General features: G+C 48.9%; 8 protein-coding genes across 8 annotated transcripts; 3 read left to right on the forward strand and 5 right to left on the reverse strand.

Moving 5' to 3' along the window:
• Positions 1 to 202: 202 nt before the first annotated feature.
• F5B22DRAFT_596603 (permease for cytosine/purines, uracil, thiamine, allantoin-domain-containing protein) lies at positions 203 to 3,016 on the reverse strand. The gene is made up of 4 exons (XM_047974248.1): positions 2,187 to 3,016; positions 1,165 to 2,054; positions 631 to 1,102; positions 203 to 546 (listed from the first exon to the last, which is right to left on the reverse strand). Exons 1-4 carry the CDS (start codon positions 2,274 to 2,276, stop codon positions 289 to 291), a joined length of 1,710 nt encoding a protein of 569 aa, XP_047833372.1. The 5' UTR covers positions 2,277 to 3,016; the 3' UTR covers positions 203 to 288.
• A 2,014-nt stretch (positions 3,017 to 5,030) lies between these two features.
• Positions 5,031 to 7,602, forward strand: F5B22DRAFT_634734 (poly polymerase catalytic domain-containing protein; the record flags this gene model as incomplete). The annotated part of the gene is made up of 6 exons (XM_047977024.1): positions 5,031 to 5,711; positions 5,872 to 6,595; positions 6,681 to 6,871; positions 6,947 to 7,063; positions 7,121 to 7,343; positions 7,478 to 7,602. The coding sequence occupies 6 exons, from the start codon at positions 5,031 to 5,033 to the stop codon at positions 7,600 to 7,602; spliced, it is 2,061 nt and encodes a 686-aa protein (XP_047833373.1).
• Positions 7,603 to 8,686: 1,084 nt separating this feature from the next.
• Positions 8,687 to 9,043, reverse strand: F5B22DRAFT_644085 (uncharacterized protein; the record flags this gene model as incomplete). Its single annotated transcript, XM_047978376.1, has 1 exon — positions 8,687 to 9,043. The coding sequence occupies one exon, from the start codon at positions 9,041 to 9,043 to the stop codon at positions 8,687 to 8,689; it is 357 nt and encodes a 118-aa protein (XP_047833374.1).
• A 307-nt stretch (positions 9,044 to 9,350) lies between these two features.
• Positions 9,351 to 9,704, reverse strand: F5B22DRAFT_644086 (uncharacterized protein; the record flags this gene model as incomplete). Its single annotated transcript, XM_047978377.1, has 1 exon — positions 9,351 to 9,704. One exon carries the CDS (start codon positions 9,702 to 9,704, stop codon positions 9,351 to 9,353), a length of 354 nt encoding a protein of 117 aa, XP_047833375.1.
• A 1,096-nt stretch (positions 9,705 to 10,800) lies between these two features.
• F5B22DRAFT_596609 (uncharacterized protein) lies at positions 10,801 to 13,047 on the reverse strand. The gene is made up of 2 exons (XM_047974249.1): positions 12,666 to 13,047; positions 10,801 to 12,589 (listed from the first exon to the last, which is right to left on the reverse strand). Exons 1-2 carry the CDS (start codon positions 12,669 to 12,671, stop codon positions 11,315 to 11,317), a joined length of 1,281 nt encoding a protein of 426 aa, XP_047833376.1. The 5' UTR covers positions 12,672 to 13,047; the 3' UTR covers positions 10,801 to 11,314.
• Positions 13,048 to 13,345: 298 nt separating this feature from the next.
• On the forward strand, positions 13,346 to 14,718 carry F5B22DRAFT_596610 (60s acidic ribosomal protein-domain-containing protein). The gene is made up of 3 exons (XM_047974250.1): positions 13,346 to 13,530; positions 13,633 to 13,805; positions 13,866 to 14,718. Exons 2-3 carry the CDS (start codon positions 13,647 to 13,649, stop codon positions 14,334 to 14,336), a joined length of 630 nt encoding a protein of 209 aa, XP_047833377.1. The 5' UTR covers positions 13,346 to 13,530; positions 13,633 to 13,646; the 3' UTR covers positions 14,337 to 14,718.
• A 181-nt stretch (positions 14,719 to 14,899) lies between these two features.
• On the forward strand, positions 14,900 to 18,484 carry F5B22DRAFT_596613 (kinase-like domain-containing protein). Its single transcript, XM_047974251.1, has 2 exons — positions 14,900 to 17,043; positions 17,106 to 18,484. Exons 1-2 carry the CDS (start codon positions 15,199 to 15,201, stop codon positions 17,940 to 17,942), a joined length of 2,682 nt encoding a protein of 893 aa, XP_047833378.1. The 5' UTR covers positions 14,900 to 15,198; the 3' UTR covers positions 17,943 to 18,484.
• A 1,115-nt stretch (positions 18,485 to 19,599) lies between these two features.
• Positions 19,600 to 20,790, reverse strand: F5B22DRAFT_596616 (uncharacterized protein). The gene has a single exon (XM_047974252.1). The coding sequence runs from the start codon at positions 20,703 to 20,705 to the stop codon at positions 20,076 to 20,078; it is 630 nt and encodes a 209-aa protein (XP_047833379.1). The 5' UTR covers positions 20,706 to 20,790; the 3' UTR covers positions 19,600 to 20,075.
• Positions 20,791 to 21,011: the final 221 nt, after the last annotated feature.

A 21,011-nucleotide genomic window follows, 5' to 3' on the forward strand; every position in this document is an offset into this window, starting at 1 on the left:
CCAAATAAAGTGCCGCTCATAAAAGACACGTTAGTTGATTTTTTTATGTTTTATGGGATTGGTGGCAGGTACGGTAGGCATAGCCATTTGGCCCTGCAGAGTGGATTCCTGCAATGAAAAAAAGGCTTTCTACTATCCAACACCAACACGATCTAATTGCTCAACTCATAGATTCCAGGATGAGAGTATGTACTAGTATGAGTAAGGATGTTGAAAAATAATATTGCTGTCTTCTATCCAATTAGAAAGAATAACATGCATCAAATGCTTTGATGAAGTCTAATTCGCTTAATGCATAGTGCGATATCCAGTGCTACTTCTTTCGTCCAAACCAGTCTCCTCGTCAATTTTCTTTGGCCTATCACTACCAGCGATGCTTCCAGCGGCGCTCGTATCGTCGTTGTAGGCGAGCGTGACCTCGTCGACCTGGTCTCCAACCTCAAGCCATGTGTCGCTGCATGCCGGGATGGGGAACAGTTTGCAGCAGATCCAGTACACCGCTGCAGCTACGATGAACCCAGCGAAGAAGTTAACGTTATATATGTACTATAATTCGTTGTGATTAGTAAATGCTCTTTTTGATGGAATAGTAGAGGGCCTGAGGGGCCGGTAACAGTAGGGGTAACTTACTGTAGCACCTATTGGGACATTACCGCCATTAACAGCGCCGACGAATCCCACAACGTTGATCAAGATACCAGCGATGTAACCTGCGTATGCGCGCCAGTTGACACCAAAGGTAAAGTAATAAGGGCCAGTGTTGCGTGCGTCGTAGAGTTCCTTGACTCCAAGATAACCGCGACGAACGAAGTAATAATCGCTAACCATGACGCCGGCGATGGAGCTCAAGAAGACAGAGTATGCTGATAGGTATGTCTCAAAGTTGTTTGACGACGAGAGGAACTGGTAGGGGCAAAGCGCAAGGCCGATAGCTGCACACAGATATCCACCACGACGGATGTTGATGAATCGCGGAAGCAATGCCGTGAAATCAGTACCAGCGGAGATTGAGTTCGCGGCAATGTTGGTGCCCAGTTGCGCCAGTGCGAATGCGAGGGCGATGACGAAAACACCAAAGCGCTGTGCGGAACCACCATCATCACTTATAAGCAGTATGTTAGCCTCAGTCCTACGCATATCCATGAGTATTCATTCCCGACTTACATGAATCTCTCAAGTAAATCCAGAGGATCCCAGATAGGCTGCGAGCCAGGGTAAATGATGACGGAGCTAGACGAGACAAAGATACCCACGAAACAGGTCACCGCGAAGCCGATAGGGATAGTCAGCAGCTGTGGCCAAAAGGCGTCACTAGGTTTGGTAGCAAAACGCGCGAAATCCGGATCATTGACGATGAGCGTGGCAAAGTTGGCAATGGAACTCAAGACACCCTTCACAAACTCCCAGGCTAATTCGCTGCCCTCTAATTTTGCAGGTTGGTTGATGATGGGACCTGGACCGCCAGCTCTGACCAAAGCCCAGATAAAGAAAGCAATGCCGGCGGTAGGAACGAAGTAGGCCTTAACCGTGAATAGGTGACGGACCTTGTGGACGGGAAACCAGATAGCCGGAAGCGAGACCAACCAAAAGATGAAGAAGGATGCGTAGTCGGCAGTCGTCGTACCGGAACCGGCGGCGAAGGTGTTGGGAATGGTGTTTCGATCCCAGCTAAGCCAAATGCTTCTAATCATGAGGTATACGCAGTGTCCGCCGATGTAGGCCTGAACACCATACCAGAAGGCGGCGAGGACGGCACGGTTCAGTACCGGCCATAGACTACCCCAGATACCAAAACTGGCACGATTGACAACGGGAAAGCCGATATGATAAGTCGCACCAATGCGACCGGTTGTGCACACGAAGGCACCGGCGATAGAGTAACCAAGCCAGACACCGAGCCATGCTTGCCACCATGAAAGGCCATTGACGATACTAGCAGAGGAGATCATCCATGTATTAATGTTGAAAGAGTCGGCGACCCAGAAGCCGACAAAGTTCCACGGGCCCCACTGCCTCCGGGCCGGCTCAACGGGCTTCAGGTCATTGTTCGTCAACTAAGTAGTTGAGGTACAGATGTTAGTCTAAGTTCGGTGCCGGTATGGCCGCGGTGTAGATGGGCGAGCACGTGCCCACCGAGGTACCGTAGATGGGGCGCCGGCGGGTATGAGAGAAACAGGTCACTTTACCATAAGCTGGGCTGTGGAGAGGCCCTCCTCATTGTCCACCGCCACCTTCTCGATCCATGACTTGCCCCGGGAAGTATGTAACCTCTGCATTGTCGTCGTCTAGCGAACCCCACGGGGGTGTCGACGGTTGAGAGCCTCACGAGCGTTTCTGTCGAGTAATGCTTTGGTAATATCCACCATGCACCAGCACCAGGACAGGGGAGCAAGGGGGTTCGGGATAGGTGCAGAGGTAAGGTTTGCGGCACCTAGAACTTTAAAAGCTAATGCTACTTCATCCAACGATGATATCAGATATTAGTAGCTGAGGTGCCGGGGGTAGGGTGTGATCAAGTAGGGCGTCCAGCAGAGTACATATGTAGTATCAGAGCACATCAGCTCGTAGAAGGTGATGGGAGTTGCAGGTTATATATACAGTCCACAACAGATAACAAATGAAAGCAGAGCCTGCCCTGTCGTCCGACTCTGATGGACCTGGATGCTAATCCAGGATTAGGGGCTACCTACCATATCAGACGAAAGACACAGCGCAAGTTCCTGCCGGCAACACCATGGACCTTGCAATACATGATGGCCTTTCCCTCCCCCCGCTTCATCAGCGACCAGCGGTCACTTGCTATCTCATTAGCTCGAGCCAGGTGACGGCGACCCATGCTGGGGCTTGACGAGTTCCGCCGGTGTCACCGTTGGCGTAGAAGGACGGGCGACAGTGCTCATTGGTCCGTCGATCAGGAGCAAGTGCTCGAGGAAATGTAAGTGATCCAGCCCCCTCGGCCCCCTCCTCCGCAAACGCCCATGCACATGATTGCCAGACCAACAACCGCATCTGGGCGGAGCGAGGACAGGCGAAGACAGGCGAGGGCAGGGTTCGACGTCAAGTGCCCCGCAACAATGACGGGCTTGGCTTATGGGCCGGCCTGTCTAGCGCCCCAGTAGGTCAGATAGGTCAGATAGGGCCCCCGCAGCCTGGAGATATATTACTCGATCTCATCGAGTCAACACTTTGGTGGTTGCTAGAAATCTTTCGGATGCTTATCGGTTAATGTATGTATGCAGCTTTATCTCTTTTTTTTTTTTATCAAAATGAAATTTTTCTTTCTCTCTGGCGCATGAGACCATAATATCAATTTGAAACAAACCGGCGTTACTTCCTCTATCTAAACGTTCTCTTTCCCGCGGATTTCATATCCATCAACAAAATGGTTTCAACACTAGCCTCGACGCCTAGGAAGTCGTATTCAAGAATTCTGCTGATCCCAAAGTCTTGGTCGCAATGGTGACGTAAATGTCTTCTTGTCAAGAATAAGTAATACCTACTAGTAGATACTTAAGTACAACAACAGTAGGTACATAGGTACCTACATACCCAGGCCATAATTAAGGTTATCGTCAACGTGTTATCGCGATAAGATAGGCACTACCGGAGCAACAGCAGGTACCTAGCCTACCGGTAGGCATGCTAGGGGCTGCTAGGGGCTGGGATCTACTTCGTAATGCTACCTGGCAGGCGGCATCTAGCCTAGGCCGCTAGAGCAACTACAGCACTGCTGCTGCTAGCTAGCATCGCGTAGGTCAGGCCACTAATCAGGCAATTAATATTCTCGTGATAAAGTTCCTATTGAAACATTTTTTTACTAAAAACATTTAGGTGATAGTAGAAGTTATGATCTTCCAAATCTCGGCGCATCTCGCTATCATCCTTTTCCCCGAAGCACCGTTGAACCGAGTAATTCATCCATATCGTGAGATGGGTGGAATAAAATACCTAGTCTCTCTCTCTCTTGTCCTGTCCAGCTACATAGGAACAGCTCAACTCTGCAGCTGCACCCAACTTTTCATCATGAAATCAGCAGGCTGACCTTACGAACCTGTCAACAGGACCGTTACATCTATGCCTGCATACGAGATGAGACATTCATTCCGACGAAGTTCAAGTAATTGACAGAACTTCAGAAATGCGAGAATGTTCCCAATTGGCCACCACCTGCCAATGAGAGCAGAATTGGCTTGGTATCATTCCAAGCAAGCAGATCTACCTATCAAACCCATATCAGAATTTGTGAATGATCAGCTATTTAAGTGCTTTTTGCTACTGGCTTTGAATACCTTGTGCGTGTAGGTTTACCATGATCTATATCCAGAGTTCATAATCTTGTTAGCTCGGTATTTATGGCAGACCGCATCAAGGCAGCACTGGCTGCCTTGGGATCTGATGGAGACTCGACAGGCAGCACACCAACGCCAAGACGAAGCCATGAGCTGTTCCTCCGCTATTCTCAGCCGCAAGGGCCCTCGTGCAAGTCTCCGGTATACAAATTTCGAAATTGCTAGCTCTTTGAAGGGATGCATGTAGGTACTGGCCCTATGCAAAGTCCTAACGTTAGTACCTTTGCATGGCACGTGATTTCGCGTTTGATGTGATGTTCGATACCTGATCGTGTGCCTTCCCGCTCTCAACTGATTTCCGTGGTCGGGAGGCAAGGGCCAACGGTTGCCTAAGGAGCGACGACGTGCACTTTCAAATATTTATTTTCCTCACGTCGTTGATTCCAGTCATTTCCATTCAATTCAACTCAACGCAATACAGCTCAATTGAGTCGGATTACAGCTCGTTCCCCAGCCATCTCTACCTGTGTTTGCGCTGTGCCTCAGGAAGAGCTCAAGTTGCTTTCTTCCAGTGTCCTCGTCCTTCATCACATAAGATCATTGGTTTATCTTCATCACCTGGGCAGTCTTGTTATTCACCATTTATCATCTACTCAGGTGTTCTGACTATTCATCTCACTTCACTCATCATTGCTCATACAGTATTCCCATCTTCTACGCTCTGTCTCTAATCCCCCAGCCATGCCGCCACGCAAGAAAAAGGACGCTGCGCCTGCCTCCCCTGCCTTGGATGGCCTGCACATAGCTATCAGCGGCTCCATCCCCCGCCGTACGCAACCCACAATTGAGAAGAATTTCATTGTGCCATTGGGTGCTGTTCTGGACAAATCTGTCTCGGATTCCACTACTCATCTCGTGTCTAGCACGGCTGACTTCAATAAGCCATCAACTAAAGTCATCGCTGCTCGAACTAAGGGCATTCCGATTGTCACATTCGAGTGGCTAGAAGATTGTCTTGATAGACAGAAGCACATGAATGAGAAGGCCTACACTTTGCCTCAGAATGATACTGCCTCTGCCACTACTACCGACAATGCTGACGGTATTGACGTCTCTATCCGAACCCGGGGCACTCGCAAGCGACAAGCACCGGAGACTGGTGGTGGCGACACCCAACCTCCACAAGCCAAGAAGGGCAAGGGCAAGGCTACGCCTGAAATCGATGAACCCGAAGAGCAAGAACCCAAGGTTGCCGAGGCTCAAATAGCGAAGTCTCTGGATGTGAAGATCCCCCTCGATGAAGTTGCCGACCAGCAATATTACAACTACGATGTGTATATCGATGGCAGTGGTATCATTTATGACGCCTCGCTCAATCAAACCAACGCAAAGAACAACAACAACAAGTTTTATCGCGTCCAGGTAAGTTTACATAACTGCACCTTGCACAGTTACCGCAGTCGGTACCGTGTCACATACCCGTGCCCGTCTACGCCCCAATAATTACCATTATAGTAGCCACGCATGTTGCTCTTTTCTAAACTTTTAGATTATTCACACTATGCTAACACATGATCTTTAGCTACTGCGTTCTGCTACTGGCGACTACAAAACGTGGACTCGGTGGGGTCGTGTAGGCGAGCGTGGCCAATATAGCGCCCTCGGGTCTGGCTCATTAGATGACGCCCTGAAAGTATTCAGAGAGAAGTTCAAATCCAAGTCAGGGTTGGCATGGGAAGATCGTGGCGAGCAGCCGAAACCTGGCAAATATGCCTTCATTGAAAAGTCTTATGAACCCGATTCGGAAGAGGAAAATGATGCGGATGAAGCCGAAACGAAAGTGAAAAAAGAGGACGAGCCAGAATCGAGGTTGCCAAGACCCGTTCAGGATCTGATGCAGCTTATATTCAACCAGGAGTATTTCACAAACGCCATGTCGGACCTCAACTATGATTCCAAAAAGTTGCCTCTGGGTAAACTCAGTAAAGCAATGATTACTCGAGGCTTTCAGACACTGAAAGATCTATCAGCTTTGATAGATGACCCATCTCTCGCAGCTTCCCAGTACCTCACCACCGTCAATGACGCATGTGAGCAGCTATCGAACCTTTACTTCACTGTTATCCCTCACAACTTTGGGCGCAACCGACCACCGGTTATCCAGCTCCAGTCAGAGCTAAAGAAAGAAATAGAACTTCTAGAAAGCTTGGGAGATATGAAGGCCGCGGAACTCTTGATGAAGGGTGATAGAAAAGAGGATCTCAATGAGATTGATCGCCAATTCCGAGGGCTATGTCTGAATGAGAGTAAGCCTACTTTAACCCCCTCTGTACCCCCGATAAATCACCGTGCATTAATTCGTTGGGCCTATCACGTTAACCTTAGTGCCAGTGACACCACTCAATCAAAAGAGCCAGGAGTTTTCCCAATTGAGCAACTACTTAATGAATACCCGAGGTCATACTCATAATGCTCGGTTCCAGATACAACAAATCTTTCGCATCGAGCGCGACGGGGAGTTCAACAGATTTGATGCATCGCACAAAACTCTCCGTGATCGACGTCTTCTATGGCACGGTTCGGTATGTATTGTCAAATCACAGCGAGAAGAATAATCCAATATCATCGAGATACCCTAACTTGTGGAAATTTTCTAGCGTTGCACCAATTTTGGTGGCATTCTAAGTCAAGGTCTTCGGATCGCGCCACCAGAGGCTCCAGTCTCGGGCTACATGTTTGGAAAGGGTATATACTTGGCCGACATGTCCTCAAAGGTAGAAACATTTAATATGACCTGTACTAATGGGAGACACTGACTGACGACCTAATAGTCTGCTAACTACTGTTGTTCATACATCTCTCATGGGCAAGCGCTTCTACTTTTATGCGAAGCAGAGCTCGGCGATCCCTTACAGGAATTGACCCAATCTTCTTACAACGCTGACGAGACCGCCAAACAAAATAACATGTTGTCTACTTGGGGACAAGGTAGTACAGGGCCTAATCTCTGGAAAGATGCAGAATGCGTTCATCCATCCCTGAAGGGCGTGAAAAGTGAGTAATCCCAATGCCTCGGGGAACATTGTTTCAGTCTCTAGTTCTGGAAAACACGTGTAAAATATCTTTTCCTAGAAATACCTCAATTTGAATGTCCACAAGCACAGTTAAACTAATATTCTATACTTTAGTGCCCGATACGACTGTTACGCCAGGCCCGACCAACATTCCAAACGCATATCTTCAGTACAACGAATACATCTGTTATGATGTGTCACAGGTACGACTGAGATATCTTTTCCGAATTAAGATGTAGATGCCAGGATCTCAAGCAAAAAAAATGAGCCTTAAGCGAGTAGGGCAACGCCAATTATCGCGCTAGAGTTGAGGCATAAATGGGAGAGACTCATCCACTTTTTACCACCTAAACCCGGTGGCGTTTGATTTAGGGGCAACATGTGTCTTGTGTCACTTATGACAAGGCGGAGGGGTAATGGTTTGTGAGAAAATATTTGCTCGGGACCTTGCTGTCTAACATTTCAGTCAATATTCTCTCTCTCTCTCTCTCTCTCTCTCTCTGTTCTTCTGGCTAGGTAGATAGATAAATATCGTAGCCCATTAGAACCATCGCGAGTGTCTTCTTAAAAGTGATTGAGTAGATATATAGCTGAATGATAAGATAAAGCTTTGGCATCGAGGGTTATGTCATTATAAATTTATAGTCCAAAGGCGCTATTTCGGGACGTCTTTTGGTCTATTGTTGCTTTTTAAATATAGAAACTACGTTAAGTAGGGAGCTACCTATTTAAATATATGATCACTTATACAGCTCCTCTTCCTGGATGAGGATGATTGTCTTAGACATTTATTTGGGTATATTCTCAACTAGTAGTATCAATAGAAAATGAAAGACGATAAGATAACATCAAACACCACGGAGGAGGAGGGGTTTTACGACGCTGCTGGCAGGTGATGTTAGGTATTGTTGCACTGCGGTGGGCGAATAATTAATTCGGCCCTTCCGGGCGCTCGTGGGATCACGTCAAGGTGGTATTGTATGCTCTAGCTACCCAGCTAGGATTCTATCTCACATGCAATCGAGCAGTGTACTCAATGAATACATGGTCTTTTTTTTTTTTTTTTTTTTTTGGACCTTGGTTTAGCCCCTCTCCACCCAAGTGTGACAGGCGTGATATAATGATGTTGTACAATGGCCTTCAATGCCTGTTCTCATGTTGAATAAGTCGAGTCGTAGTTATGCGAACTAGGTAGCTGGTGACTTCTCATGGGACAGAGCAACTTTAGATGCCTCAGCACGAAAGCATGAGTGACTTTGTTCTCTCGGTAAGGTGAGTGTTCTCAAGAGTCTCTCCTTTGCGTAGCAATAGAATTCTTTATTACTACTCGTGCGTCGGCCCCTGGAAGACCCCGTCCTTGATCGTGTACCAGCCTTTCCATCCGGCGGCGCCAGCCTCGTGCTCATGGTATGTCGGCGGGCAGGGGGGAGGCTCCGGGTTGAGCTGGGTCTTGCGTACCGAGGGGTCGCCGCGGCTGAAGCTCATGTTGTGCCAGTCCGCTGCGCGAGGAGCCTCGTCCTCGGCGCGGTCGCAGCAGCTCCATCTCAGCGTGCTGGAGGTCAAGCCGTCGTCGTCGACCATGATGTATTCGCCATCGCCGAAGCGCTGAGGCTTGTAGATTGCTTTTTGGGGGCGGTGAAGGAATCCCGAGTGCTCTGTGTGATTGTCAGTTTGCTGCATAGCATAGCTCCTACAATGCGATGGCTGCAACCATGGGGGTACGGTATGACAGGCAGGTGTTGTTACACGAAGTTTTTCAAAGCCCTTTGTAGGGCTATATACGGCGAGCCGCTCCGCCTACAGCCCTGTGGATCGTGATATACAAGCATTTGCTTTTTGTTTTCCATCTCGGATTGGGTGAAATGTATGTTGGAGGAATATAGGCTACCACATGATTGCCACTTCTTGGAGGCGGGACGGAGACGAGCGGGAAAGGGGGGTACGAAAGAGACAGTGGAGGGGGAGACGGGACGGGGAAACACATACTCTAGCAGACCCAGGGATTGACGTTCTCCTCTCGCTTAACAACCTTCTTGCAATGGATACAGAGAAATTCAGCTGGCAAGACGCTAGGGTCCGGCGGGATTCGGCCAAAGTGATTCTCCCTGTTGAATTTCTCAAGAAATTCCGGGGCCATGCGGACATCGGCCTCCTGTTTCTTGATCTCATCTTCCAGTTTCTTCTTCTCCTCGTCTTCCCGTTTCTTCTTTTCGTCCTCCCGTCTCTTTCTCTGGGCGTCGGCTTCCCGCCGTTGCTGGATGATTCTTTTCCGGTAGGTAGCAGGGCTACCGTGAGGAACCCGGAGACGAAGAAAGATGCGTTTCTGCCGCGAACGATTCATCGTATGCCCTGTTCTCTTGTTAGAGAAGGTGGAAATGATGTCCGTGGTTGCAAGAGTGTGATGGAGATGGGATGGGAAAGATTAGGGGGTTTAAAGGTGGCCGACAGACAAAAGCAAGAGATCTCTTGGAGGATATAGGCAAGACAAAGAGGAAGAGATGGACATTTAAAACAATGAGAATTTAACAGACGAAATGGGGTTTGTGGGAGAAAGGGAATAAATAATAAACGACCTGCCATCCGATAGTGGTACAAGAGAGGTTACCTAGGTACGTACAAACTCCCGTGTGTTGTATTCCAACATATTCTTCTTCATTGACTACCATTGCGGTGACAAGATCCCTGCAGCTGATATATATTACACGTCGGTTTGGTGGTGAATGTACCCAGATGACTGGTTAACCCGGTAGGAGATGTATCTCTTACTATAGTTGACCTGTCAGCTTGGAAAGCAAGAACTGGATTCAGGGAATTAAGTTTATAGGGTAAACACAACATTTCTTATCAGGAAGTGAGTTGGGATCAGTACCTTCTGAGCCACCCAGGTAATGACGGCAATACAGTGGCAATAATGTGCCTTCTATAGGTTGTATTGATTTACCTGGACACACATAGGGAAAGAGCGTGGCTATAATTCTTATAGTAGCATGTAGACTTCTATTTCCAGCTTTATAGATCACTATGAATCATACAAATTAGCCCATAAACTGAATATTATGACAGAGCCAGTCTATTCATCATCAAGAGGTAATGGGGTGTGTTGTCTGGCAGGTACACGTGGGCTCTGTTGCCATTGGGTATCCTAGGTGATTCTAGTATCAGGTTCATTGCATTTCTATGTATCCTCCTGTCGCTGTCGTCTCTAGTGCATATTTCACCTGAATACAAGTATGTATTCAATGTCATGATCCACGGCGTCAGGTTGAATGATGACATTTAGATAACTTAAATCTACACTTTTATCATTAGTGCCGACTTCATAGCCACAATTGTGGCCCAATAATATGAGCTCTTTTACATGATAGCCTGGCAAATGGCTTCTAGATTCCCAAGAAGACATGACATTTGTGATAATAGTAATCCTTATGACAAACACCAGATGTAGTTGAATGGGGCACGTGACAAAAGTGACAGCAACTGCAGAATATACACTTAGACCAGTGGCATTTATCCCTAGTCTAGTCATCCTATTAACAAAGGCGCTTAAAGTAGAATGTAGTACCAAATAGGGGCAGCTACTGAAACATGCAAGAAAGTCACTAAGCATAGGCCAATCATATGATGAGTTAAATTATACAATATACACATTTCCAATCTTTTATTAAACACCATGAAATAACCTGCTAAGGCACTCATTCCTTCCACCCTGTATCCACAAACACCATGTAAGACATGCTGGGATCAAACAACTGTTTGATCTCTCCCAAAAACAATAATGGTTGCCCGGTGAGAATTCTCCCGAACGCCGAATTTCATGCAGATTAGCGCTCTATCAGAGGAATGAAACGATGCGGGTATGGTATAATAATCAACTGTAGCGCTCCCTCACAGCCGTACGCCGAAAGAAGATTATCGTGAGTCATGTACTGAGTTCTAGGATTCGCCACAGCATTATCGCCCTCCTTGTGCCCATCGTCGTCTTCGCTCTTCTTTCTCTCTTTTCAATTTTTCTTCTAACGCCTGCTCCCGCTTGTCCTCTTCGCGTGCATACAACTCAGCTCGTCTCTCCTCTGTATCGATATCCGACATTCCGGCTTCCATATCGCTTGACCCTTCGGAGTCGTAGCCATACCTAGGTCCCATATCATCTTCTTCGTCATCGTAATCGATAAAGTCGTCCAATTCCTCGTCATACTCGTCCTCGTACTTACTACGACGGCCCATTCGAGGAGGTTCGAGAAGTCCACCACGTCCAGGGCGTTGGTCACCTCTGGAAGATGGGCCTTTCTTAGTCGCGGCTCCCGGAGCAGGCCGTGCAGTTCCTGCGTAACCGGTTGTTGCAGTCGCTGATTTCTTAACCTTCTTCTCGGCGACGTCATTTGCAGCAGATCCTGATTTAGACTTGGGACCAGTCTTTCCGTCTTTTGCAGCACCAGCTTTGGAAACAGAACGTGCGGGTGCACCTGCAGGAGCATTACCACGATTCGTAGTACCAGAAGGCCGTCCGGTTCCAGTGTAAGAAGTACTCATCTTTCCCTTAGCACCCGACCCTGCGCCAGACTTTTGCTCTGGCTTGGCAGTTTCCCGTTCTTTCTTCACCGAAGCCTTATCAATAGGTTTGTGTTGGATCATACCAACTTTACCCATAACCTCTTGAGCCTTTGCTGCACGTGCCATTATATCCTTGAAAGAGCCTTTTTTGGGAGGTCCTTGTGATGACTGTAACGGCGTCGGTGTTGTGGGAGAAGGCTTCGATTGGGGCACTTTCGCAGCAGCGGACACAGGTTGGTTCAGTTTCGGGCGGCTTGCTACGTCCGAGGGCCGTTTCGATTGCGTGGTGCTGCAGGACGCAGCGGGTAACTTGCCGTTCGAGGTAGAGGTCGTGCGCTGGCTAGTAGGGGTTGGTGGCTCGTAGCGTCCGTTGGTCGAAGGTGAGTTGGTGCGGTGAGGAAGACTGGATGGTTTTATTGAAGTTTGACCTAGGCCAGTAGCTTTCACTGGTCGCGAGACTGAGTACGACCGCTCTACAACTCGACCATCCGCATCACGGGTCACCTTACTAGTTGAGTAAGATCCATCAGGCTGCCTTGCTTTTGTGAGTTTTGTTGATGTTGCACCATTTGAGCCATCTTCAGCCTTCCGCTTGATCCCCGATGACGTGGCTACTTTAGGAGATGGGGCGGATGACGGCTGCCCGCCGGATATCTCTGCGAGGAGGTCGCCGATCTGATGTCATACCCGAGTTAGACAATCAAACAAAGTGGCACAGGAAACGTTGAAGGGAAAATCAAAGCATACGTACGGGCATATTGACGGGCTCGGATTAGATGAAACGGCGGAGGATGTTCGTGTGTTCGCGAGCAAAGGCGATGGCCGTTAGAGGTGGTCGTGGGCCTGAGGAGTCATGAGTGGGTGGGCTGTGTTCGATGTGACTTTTCCCCCAAGACGCTGATTAATGCCCGACGGAAGATGGTCGTAAGCAGAGAAAACGAAGAGGACTCCAGACCCTGATATAGAGATGCTGAGGGCCTGACACTGGCCGGGGGGACGGATGCGGAGGGGGGGAGTGCACGAGCCCAAAAGCAAACAAAGAAGTTGGTCGAAAAGTCAAGGTTGCGCAAGGAAACTCACAATCAGATAAGAGGTCTCGTGCTGTTCTTTGAGACTGTTGTCTCGGCGGACGGAGCTAACTGTGGCTGGAGAGGCGCGACGTCATTGGACATTCTGTGATTTGCTGCCACGCTATCGCAAGCCACACAGATGCTGGGGCAGACTGGGATTCCGCCACAGCCACCAAGAGGAGCCTCACTGGCTGATTACCTAATCCTCAAGGATGGAAGCCTTGGAGCTCAAGTACCGAAGTATCTTTTAGACACCCGCCGCGCTATGCGCATATAGCTGGCTAGCTAAATGATAATGCGACCCTAATCAGGTGATTGGAAAGCGGGATAGCTGCATATCTACCCCCACAACAAACCCACGAATTATGTCGCTACGCAAAAAAGGCCCGCGAACATTTTATGTACTGGAACTTTTTGGATCGCAGTCATCCTCCCACTTTCAACCTCGTCACACCGAACTTCTCACAGAACTCGAAGGCTCAGTCTCCGCCCAATTCCGCGGTTAAATCGATTGATTTCTCGTGTTCGACACACTTCCAACTTTCTGTAAGTCGACATACCTGTTCAGCTTCTACTCGCCATATTGTCTAGCGCCTGCTATCCTTCGCCTTGAGATTGCGCCGCTCTAACCTGAATCTGGACGAATAGTACCAACCACAAAAATGAAGCACCTCGCAGCTTACCTCCTCCTTGGCCTTGCTGGCAACAGCTCGCCTTCTGCTAGCGACATCAAGAAGGTCCTCGACTCCGTGGGTATCGAGGCTGATGATGAGCGTCTAGAGAGCCTCATCTCCGAGCTCGAGGGCAAGGATGTCAATGAGGTACGACCGCCCATATAATTCACTAACTACACGAGAACATTCGCTGACAACAGTCTCTAGTTGATCGCTGAGGGTTCCTCCAAGCTTGCCTCCGTCCCCAGCGGTGGTGCTGGTGGTGCTCCCGCTGCTGGTGGTGCCGCTGCCGGTGGTGCTGCTGCCGCCGAGGAGAAGGCCGAGGAGAAGGAAGAGGGTACGTTGATGCTATCCCCTCGCTGCGTTGTAGGTCCTCGATATGCTAACAATCACAACAGAGAAGGAGGAGTCCGACGACGACATGGGATTCGGTCTTTTCGACTAAGCGTCCTATATCATTTACGGCAACGAAGTTACATGATCTTGGGGAACGGACACAAAAATGGGCTACGATGGTCTTGCATGGCTTCTGGCGTGGAGGGATTTGCCTTTGATCATTGTCAGGGTTTCCAACGTCAAATGCGTTATCTGGATTCGATAACGGGCAATATATCCGGTCCTGCTTCTCCAATGTTCATGCTTGTCTGTCTAATTCGTGAGAACTTGCGCTCTCTCTGAACACTGTGTGAAGTTTTCGTCAATCGCCCTTTCTCATCTTAACCAAGCGATCCTCTAGTTTAAGCTAGTAGTTTTGTGTGTAATACCCGGTTCGGAGACAGCTTTCAGATGATGTTCAAGGTAGCTGATGGTAGGCGCCTCCTGCGTATTTATACCTAGTAATGTTGCATGAATTTGTACGGCTTTGAATCCCTGTAGAGTATGATGTGACTGCGGCTCAACGACGGCCTTATCACAATTCCTGCTCTTGTAATGTTAGCTTAATACTTTTCTTATTTCCTAAGATCCTGGTTACAGATTGATCGTGTTTTAATCCCTCATTGCCTACCTAGCTATATGATGATCATTTGGTCATAATACCTTGGCTACGACATAGTCACCATATATAGTACCTTTAGAAAGTAATATCTTCTGAGTGCCCCAGGTGCGCATAGCATTTATTAAATTGCAGGTTTGTGGTGGGTAACGTTCAGCGAATCCCGGTTTTCCTGCCCCACTAATTCAATGGACGAATGATTGGCCAATGTCCAAACTCTCGGACCCGCTAAGCTGCCGTTGCCCGATCAACCAGCAATGAGTAAGGCGTGAACTCTGTGGGGAAAGATGACCAGCCCTGCAAATGTCCGTCCCATCCAAACACATTGCATCTTCACCTTTGCGACCTGCACCAACAACAGCACATTCGACACCAACCCCGACCACCATTCTGGGACGGCCATGGACGATTTTCCCACGTACAACATCCTTTAGATAGATTCGATTGCTCTCCAGATTGCCGATTCGACACGCTTCGCCCGTCCGCTCCATACATTCCGCACAATAAACAACACACCCAACAAAATCAACACCCCCAGCCGCCGCCATGGCCACTGCATCGCCCGTGCCCATCGGCCTCGATGCTGGCCAATCCGCCGCTTTAACAAGAAAATCATCATTACGATCCGGTTTGAGGAGAAACACCTCCCGATCGGCCCTGAGCCGTGCCGAATCGAACCCTATCCCTACCGCTCACGCGTCATCTCGATCTCAGTCGCATTCGCAGCTTCCCGCTGACGGCGACAGCTCCGACGACGAGATCCCTCAGCCTATCAAGCTCAGTGCTTTTACCAAAGCACTCTTAAATGATGGCGGAGACGAACCAGACAAGGACTACGGCCGTGTCCGCACCCGAGCTCAGAGTCACCGGCCTTCGTCGCCGCCACTACACATCGAACAGCCAAAACCCGTCAAGCGAAACATCAATCTCAGCGCTTCAATCTCCTCCATGGGTGAAGAGAGACGTCGCACCCGTGCTACCAGTGCGCAACCATCCACCCGACAATCTTCGCCGGCTCGGAGCCAAACCAGTGAGGACGCCGGCCCCGTCCGCAAGCGAGTTGTGCGACTGAGTACTGCATCATCACAAGGTTCCGCTGCCTCGGCTGGATCCAACTTCAAATCTACCAAAAGACGGTCCACTTCTACTTCAGCTTCGGCATCATTATCAGCCTCTGGGTTACCGAGCAGAACTCGGGCTCCGAGTATCGACAGAGGAGTCGAAGAGAAAGCCAACATCTCGGAGATGAGAGATCAAGAAATCATCACGCCAGGCCATCAGGGCCGCGTTGTTAGAATAGTGGGCTCATCAGGCAGTAAAGGCAGAACTGGTAGCTCTGCAACATCTTCAAAGAGCGCAGACTCTGCCTCTCACGGGATGAACGACATACTAGACGAACCACAAACAGCTTCACGTCAGCAACAAGAATCATATATCGGAAGTGTTTCTCGCATAGGCTCTAATGGCTCTCGAGCTCGAAATGATGAGAATCAAGGGCTGCAAAGCTCCATGCGGGTCAAGAGGGTAGTTCCTGGGAGCTTTCTCATCGGACCAGTTCGTCGGGGGCATAGAAGACAGAGCGAAGAAGATGCAGAAAATGCAGACAATCTGCCTTCCAGTCAGGATCCCAGCAATCAGCAACCGCACGGCGAACCAATCGACAATCTCGCGGCCTCCTACTACGCTCAAGACCGTCTTAGCTCTGGGAGCCCTATTAGTGCCAAATCCCTAGCAAGACTCGGTGTGAGTCGAACATCGCCTGCAGAACAAAACGAACCTGCCTTACAATCCCATAAAATCTCTAACGATGAGATTGTAATCCCTCCTCCTCCATCTTGGCCTAATATGTCTCTAAGGCGGGACCAAGAAAATGAAGCCCCGCCAACCTTCAAAAGGGAGAAACCGGCGGACGGCCTTCTACCAGAAACAGATTTTGTGAAGCCTCCAAGTCGCCCATTAAGCACGGACCCGAGCGCTCTGCGCAATCTTTCACCAGAACGAAAACCGTTGGGTTCTCTCAGCCGCAATACGCCACGCCGTGCCGTCCCGCCGCCACCTCCAAAGATGTCCATTTTAGACGCAGCCACATCTACAGCTGGTGCAGCTACCACATCTGAAGTACCGAGGCGCCGAAACTATATGAAGGTCAACGGAAAATGCTACTCCCGTCTAGACTGTCTCGGCCGCGGAGGAAGTGGTAAGGTTTACCGAGTGGCTGCCGACAACGGCAAGATGTTCGCCCTGAAGCGCGTTTCCATTGAAAATGCGGATGAAAGGACAGTTAGAGGCTATAAAGGGGAGATTGATCTTCTCAAAAAGCTGAGTAAGGTCGAACGAGTGATTACACTTATCGACTACGAAATGAACGATGAAAAGCAAGTTTTGAGTCTTGTAAGTCTAACTCACGCTATATTTACCTCATATCTACAGGTATGCTAACATAAAGTGAATAGGTAATGGAAATGGGTGAACTGGATCTTAATACGCTCCTACGTCAAAGGTATTCTCCAGAGAATGCCAAGTTCGACCCGGTATTTGTGCGTTATGTCTGGCAAGAAATGCTCGAGTGTATGGCCGCTGTGCATGCGTGCGACATCGTGCATTCCGATCTCAAGCCCGCCAATTTCGTGGTCGTCAAAGGCCGTCTCAAGCTCATTGACTTTGGCATCGCCAATGCAATCCAGACTGAAGAGACAGTCAATGTTCATCGCGAAGCACAAGTTGGAACGCCCAATTACATGAGCCCCGAGAGTTTAATCGATTTCAACACAGCAGATTCCAATGGGCGGCAGATTAGCAGTCATTCCACCCTTCCCAGATTATGGAAGCTGGGAAAAGCCAGCGATGTCTGGAGTCTAGGCTGCATCCTGTTCCAACTGGTATACGGAACACCACCATTTGGACATATTTCGAACCAGATGGCTCGTTGCCAGGCTATCATTAACTGGGAATACGACATCAAGTTCGGGGACCGCGGCATCGGCGAAGTTCCGGTGCCGGCGAGTCTACTGAGAACTATGAAGCGATGTTTGAGCCGCGACCAGCGCCTTCGCCCAACCTGCGAAGAGCTATTAGCCCCTACAGATCCATTCCTATACCCTGTTGAGACCCCGGAGGGTTCTCTGCCTATCACGGAAGAAATGTTGAGCAGGATCATCCAGAGCGTGGTATCGAGGTGCCGCGAGCGGATGCCCACTGAGGCCGAGGTCTTGAGTGTCTGGCCACAAGCATATTGGAGCAGCGTCGCCAAGGCCATCGGTCAAGACACGAAGTCGGTTCAGGGCAGGTGATTACACAATGGCTGCTGGTCATACTCAATCGACTTGGCTGGAAGCCAAGTCAACGCACGAAATCAAAAGCTATTTGATAACGAAGATCTACGACCACGGAAAAAAAGAGATATGTAATGCGGGAGTTCGAAGCAGGGGAGGAGAGATTAGAAATTTTGGGGTGTTGGAGAAGATGGAGGGTTGTGGCATTATTGTTCACGGTTTGGATTCGAGTGTTGGATACAATACATTCATGTCCTGCCCATTATCCCACGGGAAAAAACTGGCTTTGTTTCACTTACGACTTTGGTTTGAGCCGCAGCACTATATTCCCCATCAGTTTTGTGTTTGACCGGGTGGTGTACATTTTTCCTGCGGCGTTCCGGAGGCAAAACTGGCTGAAAAGCGCTACCTACTTGCTCTTGTATAGAAAGCAAATGACCCAGCTAGATGGCCTTGACGACGATAAAGACTTCTTGTTCAGCGATTGCTTCTGCTAGTGCCTCGTCCGAGGACGGCGTATTATATCCCATTTCTATAATAACAATTCGCCATTCGTTTTATTTTCAATTGTGTCGGTGTCTGTGCTCTGATTTTGGATATTGGGTATGTTGTGCTAACTGTGAATGTGAACTGCTAAGGCGAAGGACTGTGATGTCTACTATGAGAATAGAGTATAGTCGGTTCGTCTGCCCGCCGAAACATCTTCTGGTGTTGTTACGGCACCCTCCTAATGCTGGTGACGAAGGAAGTAGGGGCGAAATACCTAACTGGATTATTCACATAATTTCGGCAGTCGTTGATAAAATGCGTTATATTTCATACACTACGCTATACACTTAAAGACATGCCTACTATAGCAAGCCCAGTGCTGGTGAGTTCATATATCTCTGCGGTGTGTCCACCATGTCTTACTGTTCTGTATGCAGGCGCAACAAGACATTCGTATTTAATGGATAAGCTTTTCTAGTGAATTCGGGCCTTGATCGAGTAGAAAGTGTATTTCTGCACTATCTTGGAACTGGGTAGATTAATAATACGGTGTCTAGCTTTGGATGGAGTTTATCTATAAATGTGTTTGCACGGAGAGAATAAAGCGAGTCTGAGGTCATCAAAAGTCGGATGAGCAGATATATTTGGTTCATTTGCATTTTGAATGGATACTTGTTGATGTGATGTGGAATGATTACCGAGAAATACGTTGCCGTCTAGTCCTGCGAGTATTGGTGCTGTGCTGAGCTGGTTTGGCTGTTTCACGAGGTATTTGACCCCTTGCGTGCGTTACGTCTTTTCCTATGATGATGATTCTACGAGGGACGAGTTCTGACGATTCCATATCCGCATACTTAGAGGGATTTGATACCTAGAGCTTGAACATCTACTGTATTACGGAACACCCTGATGTCGGAGACTGGAAAGGGGTTGCTGGACCTTTGTCCTGATTCATATAGCCTATACAGCAGGATTGGAAACGACACAGTATTGTTATGGCGTGGGAGTCAAAGTGATACTCGTGACGGATACTGAGGAACGGCTTCATCTGTAGGTATTCAGTTGAAAAGTAAACCTAGGCAAACCGGAGCTTCCCTGTAGGCGTTAATTGGATATATGACGCCCCAGTGTTTGGAACCAGGTTCGCGTGATTAACGTCTGGCGAGGAGCGCACTATATAGAACATGGCAGTGTTGCTCACAGAAAACATATGTGAAATACGGGATATTAGTATCTGATTCTTCAAAACTCAGCATGTCCACATTGTGTTGCACCATACATCGAGACAAGGGGTCAGATATGATAAATGTACAGGTAATAATGGTTTATGTTGAGCTCCCAAGTGCGCGTGCGACTCTAAATACATCGGCCCTTCCAAGGCACTTTGTAGTGGTACAGTTCTGGACATAGAGAATCCCAAAGTACTTGCGGGAGGCCCACGGGTAGTGGTCTCGAAGCCTCCTTGGAGAGGCACAAGAGTAGTTGTAGGATATCTCGGCTGGTTCAGGCGATGGCCCAAAGCTTATGAGGTCCGGGCCCTTCAATCTCTTCACATCCACTACACCCAGGCCTGTGTTTAAGGCCGTAATTGAACCTAGACCCGGCAAACACTCCTGCTTTTCTGATGCCACACCTTCGTACATTGATATTTCTCGGGATTTTTCATGAAGTTGACTCTAAGAGCTTCAGCTCACTGATTCGCAACATGGTGTACTTGTGCTTGCTCGTGACCCGCTGAGACCTCCTGTTCCGCCGCTTTGTCTTGATCTTAATCCTTAGAGGCTCGCTTTCCGTTCCGAGGACAGTAGCTCGGCATTCGAATAACTGCGAATCGATCCAAGGGGTGCCTTTCAATGTGTAATCCCTCGATCCTAGTACCGAGGCTCGGTCTAGCCTCAGTACATCGCCTGGTAGGACACCGGGCATCTTGAACGGTAGACGAATCTGATCGCCTTCTGTCACGAGGTATGGCCGCCCGTGTATGTGAGCTGTAATGTAGTGGCGTGGCTGCGCACGCAGGAGAGGGAACAGTTGAGAGAGGGATGCCTTGGCTTCGACGTCTGAAGGAGCGGTGGGGGTTTGTTTTTGCGGACTGGGAGGTGTGCTGGGAATAGGATTCGTGGGCGAAATAGGCGGTATCTTGCTTTGTGATGGCGATGCGGCTAGGTCGATATTCTGCATCATGGACCTCGTCGTCGAGAGAGCGCGTGATTTGGGTATGTGGGAGGCAGATGGCAGGCGCGGGAGAGGCGTCCTCAGCTCCAGAACGGAGCGCAAGAGTGATCTGCTCATCGTGGCAGTTCAATGTGAGGCAGAAATGTCTAATTGGCGGGTTTAGTCACACAATTCTTCCTGGTAAGAGATTCGTGGTTGTGATGCCTTCAAGCTGTAGAGTATCGAAAAGGGCCCACTCTTGGAGAAAAATAGAGTGGAGACTAGCTGTTTTCCTGGCGCCTGCACTCAAAGAGTACTCAGTACTTGGTGGCATCCGTGAAATGCACGCTATCAGGAGTATATAGTACTTTGGCTCTGCAAGCCGGGCGCCAAAGTGGGGCATTAGGTAATCCTCTCTGGGTGGCGGGATAGATGCGATAAGGG

The sequence above is a fragment of the Xylaria bambusicola genome (assembly GCF_022495145.1).
Source record: "Xylaria bambusicola strain CBS 139988 unplaced genomic scaffold F5B22scaffold_9, whole genome shotgun sequence".
NCBI classification, from domain to species: Eukaryota; Fungi; Ascomycota; class Sordariomycetes; order Xylariales; family Xylariaceae; genus Xylaria; species Xylaria bambusicola.